Below are 14,621 nucleotides of genomic sequence, written 5' to 3'. Positions count from 1 at the left end.
ATTTCTAAACTTTAATGAAGTCAAATGATAGGAAAATTAGTATTTCTACATACTTCTATTATATGTATAACACAGGAACATAGTGCATAACTTCTTATTATAGAGAAACTGAATATAAGTCTGACTATTTTCAAATGTGTGTGTAAATACTATTTGTGCCTAAACTGCAGCATGTGTTCTCTCGTAGGGTAAAATTGCAAAAATTGACAATACCTGTTGTGAAACATGTAAGTAACTATGCTACAAAGTCTTTCTTTTACAACCTCTCAAAATGTAGTCTACTACATTAGAAGCCATGTTTTGCATGTGTGATATGTGTACAGTAAAAGAGCGAATTCAAAAAATTCAAACAAATGTCAACGCTGATTCACACATTTTTATGACTAAAATCACCAAGTTTGTCTCACAGTGAGTTGTGTGGTCATATTATACATGATTGTTTAGACTACAGCAGTGTATGCCTAGATAACTTTGGCAAATCCCCAAAATTTCACACATTTTAGCGTGAATAATCAGTCATTCCAAAATTTATTATGAATGTTTATTATTCATCATTCATTTTTATTTTCTCCTGTTGAAACAATTTCAGTAATTTAGCCAGAGATCAGGAACAGCTCCACACAAACTGGGTGACCAATCAGTCAAGCCAGTATTGAATATGTGAAGCAAATATTTTGTGAGTACTCAACAGGCTTAAAATTATTTTAGTAAAACAATCCAGTGAAAAGTGAAAACTGAATAATAAATATGGAAATTGTGATCTGTTCATGAATGATTTAATAACCAGAAAGTGAGATAAATTCATAACAAGTGTGTATTTATAATGAATAGTTTGACTGGGTCTCAGAATAAACAGTTTTGGCCAGTCCTGCAAACCCTTAGTCATGAAATCCTTACATAAATAATGCCATTCATTTCAGCTGTGCTATTCCAGAGGGTAGGGTTTGTTTGCATGAATAAGGGTTGCAGAATTGTGCTATTATCCCCAAACTAACCTTTGAAGATTTCTATAAACATAAAGGCTTTAAATTTGCAACTTAATTGGTGAATAATTATGAAGTTATTTTAGCTCTTAACAAAAAAGAAGACTCTTTTTAAGGTCAAAATGTCAGCACCTCGTGTGCCCTCTGTTCTTTCTCTTTTATTTGTTCTGGGCATGTGCTAATAAATAAAAGATGGCAAGCACAGCAGATCATCACTGCACAACCACGGTAATTGCTGTAACAATATACCACTTTGGAGAAGTTAACTCCGAGCATTTGCTTCCATGGCCTGTCTACATATCAGTGAGTTCCGGGTTTAAGAAATAAAAGTCAGGAAGCTATTGAGATAATAGACTATCGCCGAATGGCTCACACAGGTAATTTAGTTAAAAGGGCTTTTATCTACTAGGCTTCTAGCAAGGAATTAATATTGAAAATTATCTATTAACCCTTACACATTTCCACATTGTATTTAAAAGACTGAGCGAGACTTGTAAGTGGGAAAGGGTTATGTGTGTCAATTTTTATGAATGTACCAAGATGCCAATTAGATCTTAGACCTGAAATCTAACAAACTAGATAAGTGTTATAGCCAATATAGAATGAAATCCAATAGGATAAGACTTTTTTGTTGAATCCAGAGAGCTATCTTACTAATTTTAACACTGGGTTCTTTTCAGGACACTTGAGCACTTTATTAATTCACCCAGAACCACATTAGTAAACAATCAACAATTCACCACTCAAGTGTAGATACGGCTAAATCTTGCAAACAATTATCACATAGTTATACCAAGGAACAATGTGAATCACCAAGATTTCTCATGACATTTACTAATGACCATAGAGTCATAGAGTTTAAGGCCAGAAGGGATCACCTGATTATCTAGTCTGAACCTGTCTATCAAAGGCCACTGACACACTCTGCACCCACACACTAAATCCCACAATTGAAATGAGACCAAAAGATTACAGCCCACAGGAGACTAGATTATTATGTGCCACAGGCAGAGAAAAAGAGGGGCTCAGTTCTTTAGTCTCTAACACATTTATCACACTTCCAAGGATATACTTGTCTTCAAGACACATTTAAAGCATGTGATCCCTGCTGTTTGAATAGTTTGGACCAAAAGGGACAAGTTTAGAATATGAAAAGCAATTGCTTAAAATTGTTGTTTTAAACCTCTTAGGTCAATTTGCTTGGGCTTACAATGGTGAGCTTGCATTAGTTAAAATCTAAAAGAGGGTTACTTGGTGTCTCACTAGAGAGTGTAGACCTAATCAAGATAACCTGTACGTTTTTTATGTTAAAGAACAGAAAGGGAAATACAATCTTTGAAATGAAATCTCATCACTTCATCTTATCCTCTTAACCCTGGGATGTGAGGAGAGTCCTTTCCATGAGACCAGTCCTGGCATTCATCACACTGGGGATTCTGCAGCATGGTGGGTTCAGTCAACTCAGGGTCTCACATGATTGGTGACCTCAGTTTTATATGCCCTGATATTAGGACTCATTGGAGGGAAGCTCCCTCTTATTTCTATTGGACTCGTGCCAACTGAGTGCTCAGATTTCAGCTCTCAGTTTCTCTGCTGCTGCCATTAGTATCTAATAGATGGTGATGGGGTATAAAAAATTTCTCCAGTCCTTTTCTTATTGGAGGCTTTTTATGTTTGATCCATTTCAAAGCTTGTATTTCAATATTAGCCCATATTATTAATTGGAAATTTCTCCATTTTAAGCAATTTCTCTTAATGATCCAAAGGTATATATTGGTGTAAATCTTTCAGCATTCCTTCTTCGTTGTGCCATACAATTCCTATTACTTCTAAAGGGCCATAATAATTTCCAGTGGAAACAAGAATAATGCCTTATAATCTTCCAAACTTGATGGACCTATTTCATACATTCTTTGATTGTACATAAGCATTGCATGTTATATAGAATTTGAAATCAAATTAGAGATGTTATCCACATATAAAGAGATGTAGATCTGACTCACAAAGCAAGAAAACGTGCAGCTTCAAGTTTGGAGTGAAAGACAAACTGACGGGACAAAACAGATTATCTATCATATTTGATTTACAAGGCAAATATATGTATAGTTGATAGTTGGGGGTGAAAATATGGTTTGGATTTTTGGGGGTAACAGGCAGTTTGCTTTATTGACCTTCAATCTCACAGCAGGTTATTTCTAGTTTGTTTAAATTGTATCTTGACCCACTTGCAAAGAGAAGTTGGCCACTTGCCATAGGAAATTAGGATGTTAAGCTTGCCTGGCAACTTTTTGGAGTTCTTTTTAGCTAGTTTGGGAGGAAGGAAGAAATGTTGTCCATATGCAAATTATGAGAGATTCTTGCTTAGGCAATTAACAGTGCCATTTTAGTTTCTATTCCTGGGGAGTGGAACTCCCAACTGTAGCTTATCCGTGTGTCCTTAGACAAAGTGTCTCACATGATATGAACCATTTTCTTATTGTCTTAACTTCCTAGGTGGAGACTATTTTGGAATAAACTGAGGTGGATAGCTTTTCTAATTTTTGAGGGCCTGGAGGAAATAAATGTTATTAATCATTCAAGGCATATCTGATCTCTGTATCTCTTACAGACTTTATTTAACTAAGTGGGGAAATATACTGCATACTGTAAGGAAAATACAAAGAAAAAATCCCAGTTCCAAACCATGCTACATACGTTTTACAGATGTCAAAACATGAATTCACCTCTGTTGGTGTAGGGTTGAAAATTACACCCTTCTGTGCCAGCAAGGGCTACTTTACCCAAGGGAGGGTTCACATCCAGGGAGGGCACACGGCATTTGCCCCCAGGCTGTCTTTGCCATTAGGTGCTACCAGGTGAGAACAATTTTAATTTCTGACTCTGGTTCCTAAGGAGCATCACTTGTAGAGGGGAAGTGCTGAATCAGCCTTGGCCAGGCCATCTTCCAACCTGTGCCACACACTGTTACGTTGGCACTGACTAGCTCTGGAGCAAAGCTTGTAGGTGTCTTTCTCCACTGCAGTCTTCTTCCTGGCATATTCTCCACTCCCATGGGCCCTCCACTGGGCAGGAGCCAGCATATCTTAAGGCTGAATGAAACCTATTATCTTTGAAATTACATTCTTTCTATGTGAAGCAAAGTAAACCAAACCCAGTAATCAAAGTGAATTGTGAGTGTCTGTTACAGCTATCCCTCTATTCCATTTTGTTCCTTACAGCTGTCCCCATACTCCATTTTGTTTTTGTTCTCCTCCTGTGGCCGCCCCTCCCTGGCCGTTAAGTTGTTTACCAGGGCCACTGCCCTTCTCAAAGGGAGAGCCCCTTAAGTTGTTTACCAAGAGCCATTACCCTTCTCAAAGGGATGGCCACTTGTGCTGCATGCTAAGTGGGACCACTGCCCTGTTCAAAGGATTAGTCCTGTTATCACCTTGTTGAACCTGGGCTTGGTGTAGGGCAAACAATGTCCAGAGCTGCAAGACCTATTGTGTTTTTATGATCCTGGGCATGAGTCATAGGCCTCATGTGCTTTTGAGTCACCTATTGCACAGGACTCTGCCCAGGCATATCTCTGTGCTCACCTGCAGTTTTTTCCCTGTGCCTCCTCCCCTGTGACAGAGGGAGCCTATCAGGATTACTGGCAGGAAACTGCCTAAGTTTGCCTTTAAAAACAGACATTTTTGAAACAAACATGAGAAAGGTTCCTGCATTGCTGCCTGGTCTGATCAGCCAGGGGGGTTGGGGGTCCTTTCTCCGCTCTCGTTTTATTTTTGAGCGTAGTCCCAGTGTTTAACCCCCCACCCCACGAAGAACAAATTGCTGCCTGAGAGATCTCCTGATTATCGAGACCCTACCGAGCCCTCCTTGCTTCTTCTGATGTTGCTGCTGCTTCTGCCTTTGCTGCTGCCTTGGGGACTGGTAAGAATCCCTCTGTGAAACTTTCCATACTTTTATTTTATTACTTTAGCTGCTAGCTCTGTTTCCCTAGCACACAGACTCAAGCTAAACCTTGGTCTGTGTCTTAAAACCTCTCTTAAACTCCGCGGCGCTTTGCTGCTAAAAATAAGCTTGTGCCACTGCTAAGCTCTGCTCCCTGCTTTCAGCTGTATCCACTGCTGCAGCCAAGATCTCTTGGCTTCCTTGGGGGCTGCCTTGGGAGCTGTATTCTGGGCACATACCACTCTGCCCTCTGTAACTTCCCCATAGCATAAGGTGCACCGTAGGTTTTGCTTTTTAGTTTAATAAGTCATAGTTTGCTAAGATTGTAGAGCTTGTAAGTTTCACCTGCCTTGTTATAGTTTGTTGTTTTGTTGCTCTGTATAGTTGCTTGTTATAGTTTGCTTAGAATTGTGATATTGGTTGTTTTGCCTAGTCGTTGATTAAGATAGATTTAAAAAAGCCATTGCCTGGTTGTATTCTGTACCTGTTTTATTACTTTGTATAAGCTGCTTGTAATTTATATAAGTTTGATTAAGTTAGAGTATAGATAAGGTTTTTACTGCTTGAATTCGTCTTCCCGCTGTCCCAATCTCTCCCTGAACTTTCCCGTGTCTGTTTTTCCCCCGCTCCAATCTCCCCCTCTGTGTACTTCTCTGGGTCTTCCTGTTGTAACCCCTTGCTCTGCTTCCCCCCCCCCCCCCGTGTACCTTCCCAAACCCTTTGCCGCTTCTTTTCCTTTTTTTTTGGGTGTCCCTCTAGCCCTTCTTTACACCTCTCTGCTGCCTCTCCCTGTATCCCCTGTGTTCGTGCCCCCGCTCCTCCGCTGCCCCTCCCCTACTGAAGATCACCATCACACTGCTCCGTTTGTCTTCACCCTGCTGCTCCGCAACTTCCCTGAAGTGCTCTCCGCTGCTGCAGCCTGTTTCTTCCCTGAAGTGCTCTCCGCTGCTGCAGTCTATTTCTTCCCTCAGCCGTCTCCCCAATTCTCCACGTGCCTTCCCATCGCTTACACGTTCAGCGCCCTCCTCTCGTGCTGCTCCCAGACTCCCCTTAAGTGTGCTCCAGCTGCTCTTGTCTCCCGTACCTCCAGCCTGCAGGCTCCTGAAGACTGCTACTCTGGGCTTCAGAGTGTCTCGCTGCTTGCAGCTGCACTCACCTCTCATCAGATACCACTAATCATTCACTCCCCTCCCTCCTCCTGTTTCTTGACCCAGCTTTTAGGTACATTCTTGCTATCACAGCCTCACAAATTAAGTCAGTAAATTTCTACATTGCATAATTTCACTTATCACCCATATAGTATTATTGCACTGTGACTCACATTTTACTTGTGGTTATAACACCCCATTAGTTGCCTCCATTTTTCTAATATACTTTGTATACCATTTTTATATAGAAGCTACCATTTTATTTTGCATTTTCTTTTGGGTACATTTTGCATTCCACACTGTATCTAGAGTTGTTCCTATATAAGGTTAAGTTGCTTATTGATTGTACTGTATCCCATTGTGCTGAACCCCACTTACTGTACCTCACTGTTAAAACTCCCTACACTGTTTAATAAGAACCCCCCCCATCATTGTCTATTGTAAACACCTTATACACCCCATCCCATCGCTTTTCATTGTTAAATTCCCACCACTTCCTTTTCCCCTTAATAAAGAAATTAATTGGCACCCCACCTGTGTGGTAATTGCTCCCCAAGATCCCATATACCTGCAGGCAGGGACAGTGAGCAGCATGTTATATTATGAGGTTAACCACCCCCAGAGATCTAGTGCTAGTATTCTTCACTCCCATGTGAGAGACCTGGGTTTGAGCCTCCATCCTGGTCATTTGCTCCCAAGATGGACAAAGTTTGAAAGTGTTTCAGAGACAGCATGCCTGTTTTCGCAGGCTGGCATGTACAGAGTCCCTTGTAATAGAGAAGAGATGGGAACTGGTTATAACTAATATAAAGGGACTTGTTGATTGAAAACACTTTAAACAGACTAACCCTGTGGTTCTCCCTGACTTTGTAACTCCCAGACTCACTAAGGACAGCCAGGTACTGGCCTGGACAAAGCCGTCATGGAAAGTGCTTTTGTCACTTGGACATGAACCCTCTAGCCAATTAAACATTGGTATTAGAATAATAGCATCATAGAAATATAGGGCTTGAAAAGTCATCAAGTCCAGCCCCCTGTTTAGAGACAGAACCAAGTAAACATAGACCATCCCTGACAGGTGTTTGTCCAACCTGTTCCACAACTTCCCTTAGAAGCCTACTCCAGAGCTTAACTCTCCTTATAGTTAGAAATTTTCTAATATCTAACCTAAATCTCCCTTGCTGCAGATTAAGCCCATTACTTCTTGTCCAACCTTCAGCAGACATGGAGAACCATTGATCACAATCCGCTTTATAACAGTCCTTAACTTACTTGAGGCCACTTTGTACAGACTGATATGATTGGAAGGGATTCCCTTCTAGTGGTAAGTGGAAGGAAGGATTGTGAATCCCACATGAGATCCCATTGCTGGGATGGGTTAAAGTGGGGGGGGGAAGGAAGTGGTCTGAACTTTCTGTTTAGGGTGCAGGAAGTCACCTTTCTCACTCTCTCCAAAGACACTAATGACTGCAACTTAACAGGTATCATCTCAGTTGTCAATCATTAGACAGTAAGTCCCAATATTTCAATGGAACTAAAATGATATATTTAAGAGCATTCTGTATGCAGGATAATAGAAAAATCACAAACAAGCAGCTTGAGATTTTAAAAACCACCTAAAGGCGTTAGCCACATTGCTCTAATGGAAATTAATTGTGTGGTTAAATGTTCTAGTTGGCTTGGAACATCTGAGCCTGTAAATTTACAGTCAAGATCAGAGAGAAGAAAAGCAATCCTTAGCATTTATAGTAAATGCACTGTATAAATACTATCCCTTCAGTCTTCACAATATATTTACCTTACCTGTCATTTACACACATTCACTCACTCCCTCTTTCACACACCTAATTTCAAAAGGAGCTCTATCTCTGGTGATCAGATCTCCTTCATGCTACTCAGAGTACTGGCTTTGAGTCAAATGGTAATCTTCCTCCAATGCACAATTTTCCTTCTTTATCCCATCCCTTTAATTAAATGTCTGTCATGGCCTAACGATTCATCAAAGCTCACAATATATAATAACGTAATATGTAGCCTGTTACTTATACCCCAGATAATAGAATAATCCATTTCACATGGCTGTAAAGGTTGATATAAAGGTTGCATAACCTTTCCAGGTCCTTCAGCCTACTCAATCTAAAAAAGTAACTATTAAAAAAATAGATTCTGTTCAGTTAAAGGTGCAAATCAAGGTGTTGACTCGTCTATAAGGCCTGATATTGGCTGGGGCGCTGGCTGTCTATGAAGCCATCCTCCCTCTCTGTGGTATGCCAAGGAAACTGAGGTCAGCTTGAGTGAATAGTTCCTTGTCTTCAACACGAGGGAGTTGGTAGTTGAATATTTTCATTATTATGGGCCTCAGGAAATAGTGCTGGGTTTATCATTTTTCTTTGGCTTTTCCCTGCAGGAGTGAGATGATAGGAAGTGGTGGTGCTCAGGGATACGGTGGTTTGTAGGGAGAGGATGGTCCTTTCCTTTTCACCCCTGAAACAAGCATAGTTGTGTCTCTGCTATTCATCCTTTTTCCCCTTTCTGATCTTGACATTGTCCATTTCATTAAATTATGTACATGTGAACTGACCTGCCTGGAGGGGGTGTGGCTTATGAAATCCAAAATAAATACTGTAAACCAAATTGATGTGATTGGACAATACATCTCTCAGTTGGGAGCAAAGAAACATTGAAGACATGGTGACAGTCTGATGACAGTTATTTTGAAATGGGCTGTGTGTCAACTGTTGTGACTGTCTGTTTGATAAAATGTGTCCAAGCAGAGTGCAGACACAAAGTGATTAAAGCATTGAAAGTGAACTGGCTTTTCCAGCTTGCAGCAAGCAACACTTTTCACATTTGTGGAGCTTTTTTCAGATCACTTGTGAAGAGCTAGAAAGGCAGAAAAGCAATAAGGCTGGAAATGTTATCTTGGAAAAGAGATGGGAAGTTGTGGCTTAAGCTGCTGGGAGGACACCTACATCAAAGGGAAGTTATATTTCTTTGGTCAATTTGCAGCTGGCCAGCTGATTGCAGTGTTCTGTCTGAATGAATGGTTGTGGAGAGGGACAATACAGAAAGTAAAAATAGATTCTAATTGATAAAGAATCGACTTGAGCGCTTGAATAGTCAGCTGTCTCCCAGTCATGGGAGATTCATTTGCTAGCTAGAGCTAAAGTAAGAGTTCATCTTGACACAGTGATGGTGCTGTATTAACACTGCAAATGAAAAACCACTGCTTCCTGGGTGTAGAAAGGCCTCTTAGAAGAGCATTAGCTCCTTCGCAAATCATTAGCTAGCATGGGAAAATGAGTAAAGTGGTTGGGCCAAATTATCTTAAGTATAAAAACGTATATGTATAAAATCTGGATCTGTACAGGGCTGGTGGGAGGGAAAAGGGATCTGCTATCCAGTAACGACCACAGCCTGTGGGCTGCAGTAGCCCTGCTTCATGGGACCAATCAACAGCACTCTGGCTCCTCCTCCAGCCTAACAGCATCCCACTGACAAACACACTCTGCAGGTGTAGTCCTGTATTGCCTTTTATGTGGATTTTTCATGAGGTGCAGAGGAGGGACAGTCAGCATTTATCCTCTAGTGTCAAGAGCACAAAACGGCAGTTGCTCAGGAAAGAATCCTGCCCCCATTAAAGTCAATGGCAAAACTTCCATTGACTGAAGTCAGGCTTTTACCCTGCAAGTCCAGCAATGGGAATGGAGAATTTAACCCCATTATTTCCATGCTGCAAAATTCAGCATATATCTCAAAGTAAATTTCCATAGGAAATAACCGTGGCATTCCATTTTGAAAGTTGGTTCTGACAAGGGGAAGTTTCAATCCAAGTCATTTCTGATGCTCATTTCCTGACACTCCCTGGAATTGCACCTTCTTTTGCCAGTGGTGCTAAACATTGCACAGTGTTTATTTCAGTGAAAGAATGTGATCTCTTTCTGCAGTATATTCTCTGACTCTTGCACTTGGGAGCCAAACAAGATCAACGACTAATGACTTCAATAGTTGTGAATTAATGGGAAAGGGGTTACTGGTTGTAACTTCTTATGGGCAGGTCTATACTTAAAACACGGCAGTGGCGCAACTACACATCTTTGATTTGTTAACAATAGTCCATCAAAAATCCTATTTGGGAAAAAAATAAGAAGACATAGATTTATAATAAATATTATTCAGTGGAACAAGAGCTGGGTGAGGTACTATCCTGGGGCTTTAATATATCACTGGTCATTCAGCAAGGCTGAATGACCAGTGATATATTTTACTGTTGTGGTTTTTGATTGGTTTACGCAGGAACTCAGTGGTATTCAATATATTTTACTGTTGTGGTTTTTGATTGGTTTATGCAGGAACTCAGTGGTATTCAATGGAATTTTAAGGCTGGAGTGAGGTATATTCACAGTATCCTGTATTAATTGCCACATGGAAATATATCTACGTCTTTTACTGGGGTCTTGCTAATAATGGCATGTGGCCAATGGCAATTTGTGTGTACTAAGCAGAGAATGGTGCCAGAATGTTTTTTAAAAAATGTCTTCAACCATTGGCAAATTCCTCTTCCTTCTTGACTTACTAGGTATAGAAGCAGAATGCAGACAAGTAAATTCCAGGCTGACGTATCTGAATATCAATGGCTGTGAGGCTGAAGATGGAGTGCCTATTTTCCAGTGTGAAGTAAGAAAAATCTATTTTCATTTTGTCAGTACAGAACTGTTGCAAAACATGACACACTTTCAAAGGGAGTGGTTTGCTACATTTTTTCATAGTAGGAAATTGCAGTGCTATTTCCCTCCTCTTGCTAGGTAAAGGTATGACTCTTTCATGTATTCATCCCTCGCTGCTCAAAGCCAAGGTAAATGGCCTTTGCGCAGGGATCTCAACAAGGTTTGTTGAAGGGAATTAATTTGCTTCCCTATTCCACCCAAGGACAAGTCAGTGGCTTCTCACTAGCTTCCATTCCACTCAACACAATGGAACATTGACTTCTGTCTCTGCACCAGTTATGCAGGAGTTTCAGCTGTGTACATTTGATTCCATTTAGTCTCACCTGATTTTTCCCCCTCTTTGGGGCTGATAAGAAAACCCACTTTACAATACACAGAAGTGCCATTCATGTTGCTTCTAGTTCCTGGAGAGACATGTGGATATTAAATTGCCTTGCTGGGATCTTCTGCACTTGAATGAATTTCACCGTTAATTTTATGGGGCCCAATTTTCAAATCTGTGACCCTAAGGTTAGGTACATAAATCCCCCTCTAGACTCCTAAGTCAACACATCAATGCCTAAATAAGACTTTAGGTGCCTAACATGTAAGCACCCAGGTTTAAAAATTGAGCTCTGTAGGATTTGACGTGACTTCAGTATTTGAGCCCATACACTGTGCTCTTATGTTCCACATATCCCATCAAATTCCGTAATTTGAACAAAAGTGTAATGCCACTGGATTCTCCTCCCCATCACTCCACTCATGTAATACAGCAGATACAATCTGAAACAGGAGCAGAACATTCCTTCCAGATGTCCCCTTCTATCTTTGATAGATGGCACTGGGAAACAAATGAGAAGCTTGGTTCCCAGGCTGGCTGCAACAGAATAACTTCCCATTCTGTTTTTATTACGCCTGAATTTTTTACTTTAAACTCCACTGGGATTAGGATGGTTTTTTTCTTTTAGCACCCTCTCATAGGGATAATTTCTTTTGACTGCTGTAGCTGCTAAATGGAGCATCTTTCTCCTTTCTGTGACCAGCTGGAAAGGAGTGAAGATGGGCGCAGTGACTTGGGACTATGTGCCCCCGGGTCTTCAAGACCTCCAGCCGCTGTTCTCAAACCCTGAAAGCCTTAAGGAAAGAGGACATTTCAACAGTTCAGAAATGCTGTCCAATACTTGCTTAACTCCAAAATCAGAAAACTGCTGCATTATCATCTCTATCCACTAAGTCAGTGGCTATTTGGGTCTTGTGGCTATGAAAGATCCAGGGCAGATTTCAGATTCAGTGTGAAGATTTTAATTCAGAAATCTGGCCATATTTCATTTTGGGTAAACATGTGGGTCCAGAAAAAAGGACTTAGGTTTTGTGACACTGAGCATCACAATGCTTAACTTTTAGATGCCTAGAAAAATCATAGGAACAACACTGATCCACAAAGCCTGAGTTAAGTGCCTCGGCTCCTATACAATACATGGGGAGAGATAGGCACCTTAGAACATGATCCACAAAGCCTGCAAACTAGGTGGGGAGTTGCCTAAGCTAGCCCATGGGAGACACCAATGACAAGGGTGAATGTTAAGCTCCACCCCTCTCTTGGAGTTTAATGCCTCATAAGTCTGGGCTGCAGGGAGAAACCTGTTTCTGTTTATGATTCACAAACCAGGGAAGACAGGCATTCTGCCAACTAAGTCATGTGCAGCTGTGCTCAGAGGCTGCCTACCAGATCAATTTGAATTGGGTAACAGATTTATGAGCTCCACTCCTAAAACCTCTCGTTATTGGTAGAACAGAATCACTTGCATTTCATCTCAGAAATGCTAGCAAGTGATCCTTACACACCTGTACATTACAACCTATACAATGATTTAGAATAGTACAAGAGACAATGTAAATTGTTATTGTGCCTGGAGCCTGTATAAATTAGGGAAAATAAGAAGCAACAAGGATAAGCACAAATGAATGGACAAGTACTTGTTAGAAATCAAAGAGGAGTATTCAGTTTGTGTGTTTTTTCATTATGTTTGGCATTATGCAATTAAGTTGTGTAGAAACAGTATTGTACAGATGGAATCAAAGTAGTAATTTTTTCCTCTTTATGCAACACTGGTAAAAGTGAATACTGTGTAGAGGTGCTTAGAGAATTTTTCCCCCGGAAAATTGTGATGAAAATGGAAAATAAAAAATACATTTATAAAAAATTTCATTGAATAATTTTGACTTGGTCAAAAAAACAGAAACATGTTCATTTTTTGACAAAAAAAAGTCAACATTCAACAGCAGAAAGCCAAAATTGTTTGTCTAAAAATTGCTGAAAACCAATCCTTGATTTTTCCACCCAGAACCCAAGAGCTTTTGTAGAAACATCAGACACTTTTCTTAAAAAATTTCATTTAGTCAAACAAATTTAAAACAGCTGCAATACTGTGTACAGTTTGAGTTTCTGTAATATAAAACAGATATAGAGAAACTAGAAAAACATGGAAAAGGAACTAATGCGTTTGGAGAGAAAGGTGTGGGGGAAGCAATGGAAATGATCAGCGGGCAGGGCAACAGGAGTTTTGGATGCCCTAGAAATATATGAAACAGAAGTTTAGATGCCTTTGGCTTGTCTTGTACTTTCAAGTTCACAATACCCTCTTAGATCAGACTTAATACAATTCTTGTCAAGTTTTTTTTTTCTTAATACAAACTTTAAAGACTGTTGTAATAACGGTGCCCAAATCCCCACTACTACTGTTTCCTATTGTTCTCTGAGCCTATCAAACTTACCACAATACTGTAAACATTGTAGGATATCTTACTGTACAAGCTTGGTTGTGTGACGTCAGCTGTTGCTCAGGATTACCTTGTGTGTGTAAACATATCAAGGGAGAGGCGAAATAATATTTTGACATTTGGCTGAAAACATGAAGCATGAGACCAACAACCAACAAAGACCAATCAAATGAACCCATTACAAAGTCCTGACAAAAACTTCCATTAGCTTCCTTGAGTCTGCTTGGATAAAACGGAGGGCAGGATTTGGACCTTTATCAGAAGTCTGTGGAGTAAACCATTATTTGGCAAGATTCAAACTTTATCTGTTTCACTTTCAGGGCAAATGCAGAAGCAAAACCAAGTACTCTGTTGAAATGAATAGACTTGAAGATGAGTGCACCTGTTGTTCAGCTACTCAGACAGTTCCGGTGACCGTCTCCCTGCGCTGTGCTAATGGCACCGTGGTGCAGCATGAAGTACCATCTGCAAAGCAGTGCGACTGTTTCTCTCGTAAATGTACATAGTAAACCTTTCCAGAAGCTGCTTCATTTAACCTTTATTTTTAATGGCTACGGAATTTACCATTCAGATCTCTTTCTTCCAGATGATTCTGACCATTGCATTCATTGTATCAACATACCAAGCAATAAAAGTAAAGCTTATTTAACAGCATTTTTTGACTGTTTTACTTGGGCTATTAGTGTGACCCATACTGTGTCCCTCATTTCAAGGGATGTCACTCATTTAATATCAGAGTTACCTCTGTTCTACATACATTTGGTTTCCCCTCACTTTTATCACTGAATATTATTTACCTCAAAAGAAAGAAAATGAACATGAAAATATGACCCAAAGGCTACAGGAGGAGTTATTTTCACTGAAGGAATGAATCCCATGATATTTCAAGTGTCCTGACCAAATAATTTATTTGTTTCCCTCATATTGGGTCTTTGCCACACATTGTGTCCCACTTTTAGGCCTCAGCAGCTTGAGAGGTATGATGGGATACCTCAGAGAGAAAGATGATAATGTTCTCAGCAAACTGAAACATAGCTGACTATGACTCAGTCAGCCAAGTATCA

The 14,621-nt window shown here is 40.3% G+C and overlaps 1 protein-coding gene across 3 annotated transcripts in view; it reads left to right on the top strand.

Annotated features, from left to right (window-relative positions):
• Positions 1–14,211, top strand: part of VWF (von Willebrand factor) — a 252,449-nt gene extending 238,238 nt beyond the window's left edge. For all 3 annotated transcript variants that reach the window (XM_030538805.1, XM_030538814.1, XM_030538797.1), the window contains exons 50-52: positions 188–227; positions 10,647–10,744; positions 13,878–14,211. In XM_030538805.1, coding sequence (XP_030394665.1) covers positions 188–227; positions 10,647–10,744; positions 13,878–14,063 — 324 coding nt within the window. In that variant the 3' untranslated portion in view covers positions 14,064–14,211. The remainder of the gene's footprint in view (positions 1–187; positions 228–10,646; positions 10,745–13,877) is intronic.
• Positions 14,212–14,621: the final 410 nt, after the last annotated feature.

Source organism: Gopherus evgoodei, chromosome 1, assembly GCF_007399415.2.
Source record: "Gopherus evgoodei ecotype Sinaloan lineage chromosome 1, rGopEvg1_v1.p, whole genome shotgun sequence".
NCBI classification, from domain to species: domain Eukaryota; kingdom Metazoa; phylum Chordata; order Testudines; family Testudinidae; genus Gopherus; species Gopherus evgoodei.
The sequence above is the reverse complement of the archived record's forward strand: the minus strand, read 5'-3'. Positions and strand labels throughout refer to the sequence as shown.